The sequence below is a fragment of the Zootoca vivipara genome, chromosome 9, assembly GCF_965207765.1.
Source record: "Zootoca vivipara chromosome 9, rZooViv2.hap1.1, whole genome shotgun sequence".
NCBI lineage: Eukaryota > Metazoa > Chordata > Lepidosauria > Squamata > Lacertidae > Zootoca > Zootoca vivipara.
In genome coordinates this window covers 62115781-62129407 of record NC_142592.1, presented here as the reverse complement: position 1 = coordinate 62129407, position 13627 = coordinate 62115781, and the positions used below count along the sequence as shown (strand labels likewise).

At 45.4% G+C, this 13627-nt stretch overlaps 1 protein-coding gene across 50 annotated transcripts in view; it reads left to right on the top strand.

Moving 5' to 3' along the window:
• CELF2 (CUGBP Elav-like family member 2) overlaps positions 1-13627 on the top strand; it is a 492055-nt gene that overhangs the window by 237769 nt on the left and 240659 nt on the right. For 5 of the 50 annotated variants that reach the window (XM_088652544.1, XM_088652542.1, XM_088652539.1 and 2 more), the window contains exon 1: positions 1753-5550. The exons of the other annotated variants lie outside the window; for them this stretch is intronic. In XM_088652544.1, the coding sequence (XP_088508670.1) occupies positions 5543-5550 (8 nt within the window). In that variant the 5' untranslated portion in view covers positions 1753-5542. Of the gene's footprint in view, positions 1-1752; positions 5551-13627 lie in introns of those variants that run through there. 50 annotated transcript variants of the gene reach the window in all.

The window sequence follows — 13627 nt, the reverse complement described above, 5'->3', positions numbered from 1 at the left end:
TATGTTCTGTGCTTGTGTTTTACTGGCCCTGCCTGTGTTGTCATTCTGATAGCATTGCCTAAAACTCTTATTTAAAACAGAAGATAGCATCAACCAAGCTTACAGCCCTAAACCTGATTGCTATAGAGTCAGCTCCGTTCGGCATAGAGAATTTGCTTCCAGGTTCAATCCCTCGTCTCTCCAGGTTAGGGGCTTGAACGCCCCCTGCCTAAAACATTGGACAGTTTCTACCAATCGGTGTCAAGAACGCCAAGCTAGATGGCATATTGGCTTGAGTTCATTTAAGGCACTGCCCTGTCTTTCTAGATTTACTTGCATGCATGGCTAGTGCATGCTGCGTTTGTACCCCGCTCAATGCCAGTAATTTCAGGACATGTAGCAACTCTACATCTAGCTCCCCCCTCTACTTTCCCTGCAGCACAGCATGCCCTCCCTCCCCCAGTTCTTTCCCCGGCCCCCTCTCTTTAGGAACACTGCTTCTTTCTCCCCATTTTATCAAGAATGTTGATATCTAGGGCATGAATGCCAATGCCGAAACGTACATTCAATTAGGAGCCAGCTCCTGACTGACCTACATAACAGTTCATTCATGAGATAACATGACCTGCAGCCATAGAGGAGATGAGATGGGGGGGGGGAGAGTCAGTTGATTGAGCTGGGCTTGGCTGTACATGCCGCAAACTCTCTGGTGACTGGGGGAATCGTCTAAAATTAGAGCATGTTACACATTACCAAGAGGGGCTTTTGGCACATCATTTTCCGCTCTCTCTCTCTCTCTCTCTCTCTCTCTCTCTCTCTCTGCAGCAATATTTCTTTTATGAGGTGGGCATAATAATTTGTCACTTTGGCGCTCCCTGTAATCCTAGAAGGCTTAACTTTCATTAGCACGGTGCATTTAGGTAGACTGCGAGATGAGCAATTAGGTCCTTGATGATAATGGTTTTCTGCTGTCAGCTGTGGTGAAGGGGACTAGATCGAGTCAAAGGTGAGGTGGTGGCATCAAAGACTTAATGCTGTGCAAGTGGAAGCTCTGATGCCTTACATGGGCATATATATGTAGCAGCTAAAAAAGCCAATGCACTTCTGGGCTGCATCAATAGGAGTATAGCATCTAGATCAAGGGAAGTAATAGGACCACTGTATTTTGCTCTGGTCAGACCTCACCTGGAGTACTGTGTCCAGTTCTGGGCACCGCAGTTCAAGAAGGATACTGACATGCTGGAACGTGTCCAGAGGAGGGCAACCAAAATGGTCAAAGGCCTGGAAATGATGCCTTATGAGGAACGGCTTAGGGAGCTGGGTATGTTTAGCCTGGAGAAGAGAAGGTTAAGGGGTGATATGATAGCCATGTTCAAATATATGAAAGGATGTCATATAGAGGAAGGAGAAAGGTTGTTTTCTGCTGCTCCAGAGAAGCGGACACGGAGCAATGGATCCAAGCTACAAGAAAGAAGATTCCACCTAAACATTAGGAAGAACTTCCTGACAGTAAGAGCTGTTCGGCAGTGGAATTTACTGCCAAGGAGTGTGGTGGAGTCTCCTTCTTTAAGCAGAGGCTTGACAGCCATCTGTCAGGAATGCTTTGATGGTGTTTCCTGCTTGGCAGGGGTTGGATTGGATGGCCCTTGTGGTCTCTTCCAACTCTATGATTTTATATATATATATATATATATATATATATATATATATATATATATGGGTGTGATATGCCAGCCTTGCCCAACTTGTATATTATATGTGCTGTACTATATTTCATCAGCATAATTTTACAAGAACATTAACACACACTCATTTTTATATGGTGATATGCATGATTCATAGAATCATAGAACTGTAAAGTTGGAAAGGACCCCCTAAGGGTCCAACCCCCAGCAATGCAGGAATCTCAGCTAAAGTATCCATGGCAGGTGGCCATCCAACCTCTGCTAATAAACCACCAAGGAAGGAGAGTCCACAACCTCCCGAGGGAGACCGTTCCACTGTCAAATAGCTTTTATTCCTGATGTTGAGTCAGAACCTCCTGTCTTGTAACTTGAAGCCATTGGTTTGAGTCCTACGCTCCAGAGCAAGAGAAAACAAGTTTGCTCCATCTTCTGCGTGACAACCCTTGGGATATTTGAAGATGGCTATCCTATCTCCTCTCAGCCTCTTCTTTTCCAGGCTAAGCATAGCCAGCTCCCTCAACTGTTCCTCATAAGGCATGGTTTCCAGACACTTGGTCATCTTGGTCGCCCTTCTCTGCACACCTTCCAGCTTGTCAATATCCTTCTTAAATTGTGGTGCCCAGAATTAGACTGGGGGGTCTGAGCAAGCCCCGGGAATGCTTCCTGCTTAAGGTAGCATTGTTTCTGCTGCTGTGCCACCTATCAGAATTCAGTGGAGGGTGCCGCCACCCACCTGCATAGTGTCAGCCCTGCTTAGGCCTTCGTTATATCCATGCCATCTGCCCTGGAATAAAGCCCAGATCCAAGGGATGCGACTGCATGTTATCTCAGCAAATGTGCATAGCTACTGCTGGGTTTGCTGAGTAAATGTGGAGGGGACACTCGTTCAGAAGAATCTATAGGCAGGAAGTGTACAGCTTCTGCTATTTACATTCCTGAAGAAGGAAAGGGGAAATAAAAGAATAGCAACAGAAAATGAGACGAGGCGCTTTTGGTCCTTTTCAGAGCTGACTCCCATTATTTAATAGAAGTGTTCAGTCATTAGGGGTAGATCAGTCAATTTCAGTTTTTCGAAAATGCTAACAAATTTTCATAAGAACTTTTTGAGAAAGAGAGAGAGAGAAAGAGAGAAAGAAAGAGAGAAAGAGAGAGAGGAGAAAGAAAGAAAGAAAGAAAGAAAGAAAGAAAGAAAGAAAGAAAGAAAGAAAGAAAGAAAGAAAGAAAGAAAGAAAGAAAGAAAGAAATTGGTGGCTAAACATGGAAAACTGAACTTAAGTATGGAAAGAAAATAATAAACTTTCCCCCCAAAGTTTTATTTAGTTCCCCACATTTCTCCATCAGTTTTTTTTCCTCTCCCCCAAGTCTTCATGAAAACTCACGAGCATTTCTCCTAACCTATATATTTTGTATGAAATTTCCTCTACCATAATGCATTTTTAAATGTTACATTCTCTAAATGTTACATTTTAGGCACACTTTCCAATATTAAGCACATTTTAGTAAACATTATTTTGTTGGAGAACTGCATCAGAACATTCAGAGAAGGGCAAATTTTGAAGGACGGTTGTCCTTTGGCTTGCTTATTTTTCTGGGAACAGAAAATGTGAACCAAGCTGAATTTCTCCCCCATTCTTAGCTGTAAGTTTCCTTTCCCTTAGGTATAGTAACTCTTAGAGGCGGGTGCTTAACCCTTCTCAAACCTATCAGTTCTCCCTGGTTTAAAAACAACAACCCATAAGGCCAATCTATTCCCTCCCCAACCCTGCTTCCATGTCAGAGCAGACTTGTTTTCGATCTTGGATTCCTAACTACAGGAGGGTGGGGTCTTTAAAAAAGGTTTAAAATGACCAAAGGGGATTCTCAGATGAGAATCAAGAGGCAGGGAAAGGGTTAAGCACACAAAAACTCACTCTTGCTGAATCTCACTTTCGAAAACCAAACTTCTCCCTTTTTTGCCAAATCATTTTTATTTATTTTACAATACAGTGGAACCTCGGTTTATGAACGTGATCTGTTCCACGGAGGCGTTCGTAAACGGAGGCATTCGTTCCCCGAAGGCACGCTTCTGTGCATGCGTGAAGTGCCGATAGAGCGCTTCTGCGCACGCACTGTGCAGATTGCTTCTGCGCATGCAGAATGTAAACACTTCCGGGTCCACGGTGTTCGTAAACGGAGGCGTTCATAAATGGGACTGTTTGTCAACCGAGGTACCACTGTAATACTTTTTCCAGCACAATCTCTCTTCTTATATAATACAATTTTGCTTTTTAAGGCCATGACTTCTTTCAAACCTTCCTTATGATTTTCTATGTTTCAATTCAAATTTCTGCATTTTCACTACTTAACCATTGCATTTATACTGTGACAATGATTTTTATATCTGTACTTACAAAACCTCTTGCAATCCTACCAACGTATTTAGTTGAGTACAATTGTCTTTCAAATAATTTACAAATTATTTTGGCCAATTCCGCATACTCCATTAACTTTGATAACCATTATTGTCGGTAATTCCTCTTGTTTCCACCACATATTTGGTTTACAGAAATTTCAAATCGATACGCAGTCAAATTTCTCCCTAATATACACAGTTGGGCAAAGCGTATATCCCTCATATAATGCTTTATTGTATGCTTGTTTCACTAATGCATGCATTGGGATATGAGTTTTCGTAAAGAAAAGTACACAGCACTTGGCTGGAGAACTGCATTGCAAAATTCAGAGAACAGTGGATTTTTGAAGGATCGCTGCATAACCCCTTGTGTTTTGCTCCAGAAAGTTCAAATTTTGTATGCTCACCTTTAAATGTGAACCAATTCTAAGGTGTCTCCCATGCCTACAAACTTGTGAAGTAGGTCAACCTGAGAGTGTGAGCTTCATGGCTGAGTAGGGATATGAACATGGGTAGGGTTGCCATTAACCTGGAATTTCCCAGATCTATCTGGGATTTGTCCATCGGAAATAGCTTCCAGGCGGAATGTCTGAAAATACGTAAAAATGTCCTGGAAAACTCAGGCTTAGGGCAACCCAAACTTGAAAGTGTTGATTTTTTTGGTGAATTTCCTAAAAAAATACAGTGGTGCCTTGAGTTACAAATGCCTCAGGTTACAAACGCTTCAGGTTACAAACTCCGCTAACCTGGAAGAGTTATCTTGAGTTGAGAACTTTCCCCCAGGATGAGAATGGAAATCGTGTGCCGGTGGCGTAGCGGCAGCAAGTGGCCCCATTAGCAAAAGCATGCCTCTAGTTAAGAACAGTTTCAGGTTAAGAACAGACCTCCGGAACGAATTAAGTTTGTAACTAGAGGTAGCTCAAAAACTTCTTGCTCAACAACTTTTGTGCCTGGATTTTCATTTTTTGAAATATGGCAACCCTAAGCATGGGTTTCTCTGATATTGTTAGCTGAAAAGCACGTAGGGAGACACTCAAGCTACTCACTCCACTGTTCATCCACTCACAACTTAGCTTGGTGGTCTGTGAACAGATGAAATCTTGCACTGACAAATCAACTTTCACGTCCATAAAAAAATGGTGTTGATCTAATTGTGGTTGATATAAACTCAACCCAACACTTCTGGAGTAGCAAATGAATATGTTTTTTAATTGAAATGTTGCTGCACGTCTCTCTAATAAATATGAGAGAGTTCTTCTCTGCTCTTAAAGGTGTTTCTAGAGTGCTAAAACGCCAAGGCCTTTGCTTGGTGCAGAAACACGTTTGTGTGTGTGAGAGAGAGGGGGGGGGAGTTTTGCTGGCGAACGGATGTCTTCGCATATTGCCGAACCACAAAGGAAGCTGCAGAGCGGAGGCTCGAGGTCTCTGGTGCAAAAACTGCTCGACCAGTTGAGAAGCAGGAACTGGTGAAGATCTGCATGGAGCCATGTTGAGGTATTCTTTTTAAAATGGTCTTTTTCTTCTACCTTGTCCTGAAAGAAGGTTACACCGTAGGACATGAACAACGTTGAGATGCTTGGATGACCTTTCTGGGGGAATCGAGGGCAGGTGGTGCTTTGCAGAAATGAAATATAAAAAAATATGTTCCTTTTGAAAACTTGGCTATTGTTAGGGAATGAGGACAGCGAGGGAACAGTGCTGCGTACGAGAAAGACCAAGGGGTTCGCTTGAACAGGAAAGGCCTTGCGCCCTTACGCAATCCACAGGGAGAGTTTGAAATAGCCACAGAGAAGAGGGTTTTAATCTACACAAAGCCGAGGTGAAGAGCTTGGTTGGACATCTTTTGCTTTCTTTTTCAAAAAAAACCCAACAGTGCCGCTCTTTGTGGTTTGTTAGAGGCTTGTACTTTTCTCTCTGCCTGTCTTTTAACTTGTCCTCTTTGGGTGAGGAAAGTTTTCCAAGTATTCAGAACACTTGTTTCAGGAAAAATAAGATTTGGAGCAGGAGGGGAGGGGACCTGCAGATGTTCCTGGACTATAATTCACACCCTCCCTGACCTTTGGCCCTGCTGACTGAGGCTTTGGGGAGCTGTGTCTCACAGTGATCCCCCCCCCGCCCTGCTTGGACCTTGCTAACAGGAGGGAGAAGAAACCACAGGTGGGATTCTGTATATCCTAGTGTTGCGTCCCCAAATAACACTTTTTGACTGTGAAAATTTCAGGATTTTGCTTGGGAACTGGGTGATTGTCATGTTTTTCAGTCAGGAAGGGATCCTTCTTGCCAGTACAAGTTGATCTGTGGCCATTTTGTTTTTTCTCTCCTCTTCCTTCCTGTTTCCCTCCCTGTAAGCTCCTGAGGGCAGGGACCTGTCTTGTTGTTTGTGTGTAAAATACACGTTGACAATATGCTCTAAATAATAACTGTTGTTTTTGTTGTTGTTGTTGTTGTTGTTGTTGTTGTTGTTGTTGTTGAAAAACTCTTTGTCTTCAGTGGGTAGATCAGGATCTACCGGTAGATCTCTGGGAGATTTGCAGTGGATAGTCAAGGATTTCTGACTCTCAGTTCTTGAACAATTGAAGCAGCACAATTCACACAACCTTCTGCCTCCACCGCCCTAAATTATACTTCTGAACTGAAGAAAGCTTGAGTAACCAGGAGTAGATTTTTGTGAGGAAGGTCTGTAAGCACCATTCAGTTCTGGTACTCAAATGTCGTGGTCTCAGAACTGTTTAATTCTAAATGTATGCACCTGGCTGCAAAAGTTGGTGGAACTAGCCTGAACTCTGTCCACTCCTGCCTCACAATATTTGCAGTGGCTACATTCCTTTAAAATAGGTGCCCTTGAGATTGGCTTTTGTCAGCTCTGCATCCAATCTCCTTGGTGTCTGCTGGAGTCGAGGATCTGAACTCAGACCTTCAGGATCAAGGTCCACTCTGTCCACACAAGCTTGGGTCACATTCACAACATATATTTGAAGCACCATGATGCCCAACTTTAAACAGTAGTGGGTTCCCCCACCCCAAAGAATTCTGGGAGCTCTAGTTTGTTAAAGGTACTTAGAGTTGCTAGGTGACTCCCTGTTCCCTCCCAGAGTTCCCTGTTATGTGGCATTGATTGTGAAACTACTCTGGGAATTGTAGCTCAAGGAGGGGAAGAGAGGTCTTAGCACATTTAAACTACAGCTCCCAAAATTCCTTGGGGGGAGCCACGGCTGTTTAAAGTGGCACCATAGTGCTCTAAATGCGTGCTGCAGATGTGGCCTCAAATGAACTCTCAGTTCTGCCTTGTGCAGCTTCTTCTGGCTTATTATTATTATTATTATTATTATTATTATTATTATTATTAACCCTGCCCATCAAGCTGGGTTTCCCCAGCCACTCTGGGGAGCTCCCAACAGTATATTAAAAGCACATTAAAACATCAGATATTAAAAAAATTTCCCTAAACAGGGCTGCCTTCAGATGTCTTCTAAAAGTCAGATAGTTCTTTATTTCCTTGACATCTGATGGAAAGGCACGCCACAGGCCGGGCGCCACTACCGAGAAGGCCCTTTAGGGAGGACAGCCTCACCCACACCTCTTTGACAGTAACTCAGAAACATACCTATACTTCTAGCTTATGAAACTCAAGGTTGGGTGGGTTAGAAATACCCAACGCCACAACTCTGAAAACTGTTAAGTCTCCAGAGCTGGACGCGAGTCACTTTTGCAAGATAGTAGAAATGAGAAGGTTGGTGATCACAAATGCATGGGGTTGGCACAATTTCTCCTCCACTCAACCATGTGTTAACTCTGTAAGAGCTAATCTAGTTACTGTAACTTAATTACAGCTGTAACTGACTGACTTGTGGGCACAAGCTGAAGGATTTTGCTGAGAGTTGCTTTATCAGCCTTTAAAAAGCGATAGAGATTTCTGGGGTGTTTTTTTCCTGTCAGTTTTCTAGCACTCCCAAGCTGTGCGTTCTGAAATGCACACCGTTTCAATCATAATCTGGATGCGTCACACCCCTTGGAACCAGTTGGAAGGGACCATGAGGGTCATCTAGTCCAGCCGCCTGCAGTGCAGGAATGTTTTGCCCAACATGGGACTCGAACACACAACCCTGAGATTTGAGAGTCTGATGCTCTTGCCTCCTGATCCACACACTCTTTAGGAAGAAGATGGGTGCCCAAATTTGAAACCAAAGGGTTTCAAGTCACTGAAAAGAGTTTGTGCCTTTAAGAGGGGAGAGGTTGTTTCCCTGGATAGAAGCACCCAATGCAGTTTGGGTGGGGAGAGGAAGGTCCTTAAACTGCCCCCTTCATTAGAACTAGATAACATCTCGTTATGAGGTCTCATGTTTAGCAAAACGGAGGAACACTTGTGAAACACCCATGGCACACTTTTCTTAGAATAGCTGCAGGGTTGTTGGTCCCAATATGAGGCAGAGCAGGCTTGCAAAATCTCTTTTTTCCCTTTCCTTTCCTTTTTTTGGTCACTGCCATTTGGGGCTAGAAAGGTATCTGCAACTTTGTTGGGTTCCCCCCCCCCAAAAAAAGATTGCATTAATTCTGATTACTAAATAGAGCCTCCATATTCAGGAGCAGGTTCATCAGGTTGGTCATGCGTCCTGCTTCCACACAGAGGACCGCCCTTTATATGAAGGAGCCCCATGTGAAGATTGGTGCTGTCCAAAACAAGTTTAAAGAGGAGAACCATCAGAAAGGAGAGCAGGGGTGGCCTTGAAGTTACACATCAGCAGGGAGCAGAACAGAGACCTTCTCACAGCCTTCCCCGCAACAGAGAGCTGTGCTGAGTTTATATTAATGATTTTTTAAAAATTTACATCTGTACAGTAATACCTCCACGAATGTCCACCTCATCTAGCGTCCATTCTGGCAAATGTCCGCTGGCAAACCCGGAAGTACCAGAACGGGTTACTTCTGGGTTTGCTGCTTGTGCATGCGCAGAAGCACTAAATTGCACTATGCGCAGAAGCACAAACCGCTCCGCACACATGCACAGACGCGGCGCTTTGCCCTGCGTCCTTTTCGGCTAGCGACCAGGGCTCCAGAACAGATCCCAGTCACAAAACAAGGCACCACTCTACATATAAATTAGCATGTGCAAATTTTAAGCGAATCTTCACTTTTTTGTGTGTGTTGGTGTGTTTCCTCTTTTGGGGGCAACAAATAAGTGGCATACAAATATGCTGAGGGCAGGGGCGAACAAGGATAGAAGCAGGCTATTGTGCTTATGCCCTGCTTGGGGGCTTCCCAGAGGTGGCTACTGTAGGAAATAGGAAGCTGGCCTAGACAAACTTTCACTCTGATCCAGCAGATCCCTTCTAATGCGGATGAGGCATGTAAGAGCATAAGTCCTGGGCCATGAATCCGGTCCTGAGAACTGCACTCTCTACGTCCTTGGGTTCAGCTGCTTGATTTGGAGACACTTGACGCAGGTTCTTGAGCTAGCCAATCAAGACGTTTCATCCTGTCTCCCAATCATGTGGCTTAATGTTGCATCCATGCACACACTCACCCATTTGTGCTTCTTCGTCTGAAAAGAGCTCTGTGATATGAGCTTGCACAATCTAGCTCATGCGGCCAAAGCATGGGTGAAACACATATAAATCCAAGTGGAAACATCTGATGCAAATGGCGTTTTTCTCCTCCATACTAGGCTGGAGGGAAGTCGAAACAGTCAGCACTTTCACCCTGAAATTATTTTTCTCCTTCTTTCCTTTACAATTGAGCTTTGTTTTTCTCCCACTCCCAAATACTTCTCTGCATCCTCTTGAGACAACCCAGCCCAAATGTCAGCCTTTCCCGGCCATCCGCAAGTAACATCTGCCTCACGCCTGGCCACCTGCTCTCTTTCGGGTCCCTCCAGGGTTTGTGTTGCAGCAGTTCCAGCATCCGCTGGATCTTCTTCTTCTTCTTCTTCTTCCTTCTTCTTCTTCTTCTTCTTCTTCTTCTTCTTCTTCTTCTTCTTCTTCTTCTTCTTCTTCTTCTCCTTCTCCTTCTCCTTCTCCTTCTCCTCCTCCTCCTCCTCCTCCTCCTCCTCCTCCTCCTCCTCCTCCTCCTCCCCAAAATCGAATCTGTCTGCTTATACTTCCATTCTTCTCTGTGGCTTCTTCAGGCATAGTGGAGACTCTGGCTAAGAGCCGCGATGGAACCTCCATGTTCAAAGACAGCATATCTGTGGCTGTCGGTTGCTGGACACAACAGCATCTGGAAATCATGGGCCTCAACTACTGGCTTCCTTGAGGAATCAAGTTGGAAACTCTAGGAAATACTAGTCACAGGTGGAGGGACCTGCAGCCTTCCAGATGTTGCTGAAATCCTACTGTTGTCTGCCCCAGCCAGCATGACCAATGGTCAGGGGTGATGGGTGTTGGAAATCAGCAACATCTGGAAGATCTCAGGTTCCCCACCCTTGGAGCTATAAGACAGCATGGGATGGGAACAACAAAGGAAGTGCAGAATATGGAGGTGGGGTAAGCTGGGGCAGAATAGGCAGCATCTAGAGCAGGAATAGGCAACCTTGGCCCTCCAGACGTTTTGGGACTACAACTCCCATCATCCCTGACCACTGGTCCTGTTAGCTAGGGATGATGGGAGTTGTAGTCCCAAAACATCTGGAGGGCCAAGGTTGCCTATGCATGATCTAAAGGGTTGCATGGATGGGTAACCGGAGACTCTCCGATGACATCTGGAGTGCCACTGGTTTTGCAGCACAGCACTGAATGGCTCTTTGGTTTAATGGAGCAGGGCCCTTGTACTCTTATGGATGGTTTCTCTTCTTTCTTTATTTTTGAATGGGCACCATGAATTTGAATCAAGCTTCAGAGCTTCACACACACAGGAGTTTCCTCAAATGTGCTTGGCAGATGAGAAGGACGTCGTTACTGCAGGCTAACTGTCTGCTTAGTGTATTATTCCTTTTCCGGTGGGTGGCCAGCCTAGAAGCAGAGTGTTGGAAGTGCAGCAGCAGGGATCATTCAGTTAGCAACCCAAGGGTTAATTCTGTTTACCATTAGTCAACCAACCAAGAGAGAGTGCGTGGATGTGCCTCCTAGCAACCGCCCACAGCGGCATGATCCTTGCTGAGGTAACATGTGCTCTGATTGCCTGCGTAGTTCCGAGAGAGTTCCCCCTGCCCCGGTATGCCTCATTGTTGGATACCTTCCTGCCACCAGCAAGGCCTGAAAATAAGACAACCCCCCTCTGTTTGTTTCTCCTTGTGTTATGTGCTGCTTTCATTCAGTTTTCCTCAGTGATGTGTTTATTATTCTCCATTATTCACCTTACTCTGCAAACACAGAGACATCAGATATCCCCTTTTGTTTGTCCTCTGGCAGTCCGAGGTATACTGCCTCTGAGCAGGGATGTTCCATTTAGCTAGCATGACTGATAGCTGCTGATAACTCTGCCCTCTTCTCCAAAGCGAGATGCTTGATTTGCGGCAGCCAAGGGCCCAAGCCCCCTGCGATTCTCTCATTGGCCAAATGGTGGAGAGACCGGCATCGACTCCAGGCGCTGCCAGCTCAGCCCCGGGAGCTGAAGCCATAACGGAGCTTCTTATTTCTCCCCGCACAACTCCCGGGAGAGTTCTGCCTCGTTGGAAAATGCTATATGGAAAGCCTGATTATGATAAGTGCGGCACATGTTCTTTAAAATTGCTTTCTTTGCAGCGCGCCATAGAAAAGTAATAGAGCAAAATAATGGCGGCATTAGTAATAGTTTTCCCTCTTTCACAAGGAGGAGTGAAGAGGGGTGCGAGGGAAAGCTACGTTACAGCAATAACGGCTCTAGAAGACACATAAATGTTTCTAGTTAACCTTTGTGAAAATACTTTCCCTCCTGTTTTAATACACTCTGAGGAGGGGGCAGGAGAGGAGAATGTGACGGTTGTGAGTAATTGCAAGCAATCTCAGCTGCATACATAATTCCTCTATGCTGGTGTTGTCTGTGGCGACTATTTGGAAGAGGGGGAGCCCTTATTCAGCTTGCCTGTGGGCAACCTGGTGGACAAATTATTCCGGAGAAGGTGCATCCCAGTGGTGGGCAAGGCCAGGAGCCAAAATGGGGGGGGAGCAGCAATGGCTCTCATCTTTGTAGAAGAGCATCGAGGAATGGGCACTGAGTCCTTGGATGGGTGAATACTGATGCTTGGGCACCAAGAGAAAGTAGATTGGAGACAGACTTGGAAGAAGGAATTGGTGAACTGGGGGAACCTGTATGGATCCCAGAATCCTTTGCAACACAGAGGAGGAGGAGGAGGAGGAGGAGGAGGAGGAGGAGGAGGAGGAGGAGGAGGAGGAGGAGGAGGAGGAGGAGAAAAAGAGTTTGGATTTGATATCATAGAATCATAGAATGATAGAGTTGGAAGAGACCACGAGGGCCATCCAGTCCAACCCCCTGCCAAGCAGGAAACACCATCAAAGCATTCTTGACATATGCCTGTCAAGCCTCTGTTTAAAGACCTCCAAAGAAGGAGACTCCACCACGCTCCTTGGTAGCAAATTCCACTGCCGAACAGCTCTTACTGTCAGGAAGTTCTTCCTAATGTTTAGGTGGAATCTTCTTTCTTGTAGTTTGAATCCATTGCTCCGTGTCCGCTTCTCTGGAGCAGCAGAAAACAATCTTTCTCCCTCCTCTATATGACATCATTTTATATATTTGAACATGGCTATCATATCACCCCTTAACCTTCTCTTCTCCAGGCTAAACATACCCAGCTCCCTAAGCCGTTCCTCATAAGGCATCGTTTCCAGGCCTTTGACCATTTTATCCTGCTTTATCACTACCTGAAGGAGTCTCAAAGTGGCTAACAATCTCCTTTCCCCTCCTCCCCCACAACAAACACCCTGTGAGGTGAGTGGGGCTGAGAGACTTCAGAGAAGTGTGACCAGCCGAAGGTCACCCAGCAGCTGCATGTGGAGGAGCGGAGACGCGAACCTGGTTCCCCAGATTACGAGTCTACCGCTCTTAACCACTACACTAGGGCAGCTCTGGAGCGCATTGGCCATTTCCGCAGCATGTAAAGTGCTTCCTGGAGTTAGAAAGTCGGGGGGGGAGAGACTGGTCCAAATGCACAACTCCACATATTTGGGGGTGAGGCAATAGCTCAGCTCGATTCTTCGAGAACTGGTAGGAGCTTTCACCCTGTCCTCTTTTTTCGCACTCCTCAGCTCGCCACGTCTATTTTGGGTTGGGCGCCTCCTGTCATATGCTGTCTCGAGTTTGGGCTATCGTGTTGCTGCTCACAACTTAAGTTGCACCCCATCCTCGCACCTGCATGACCTCATCGGTGACCTTTCATGCTTGCCAAGTCATGGACGTAGCCAGACCTGTCGTGTTCACAGACGGAGCTGCTTTGGCATGTTTTTTTTTTTTAAAGCAGATATTAGGCAGCTTCCCAAATTGCTAGCACTTATGCTGCCCACCTGGGGTCTGGGTGTAATATCAAGCAAGTGGTTCTCTTCAGTAGGGGACTTGTTAGTAAGAAGAACCCTTAATCACAGAGAGTGAGGGCCTTATGAAAATGACCAGTGGCTATCAAAGCTCAAAAAATAAAATAAAATGG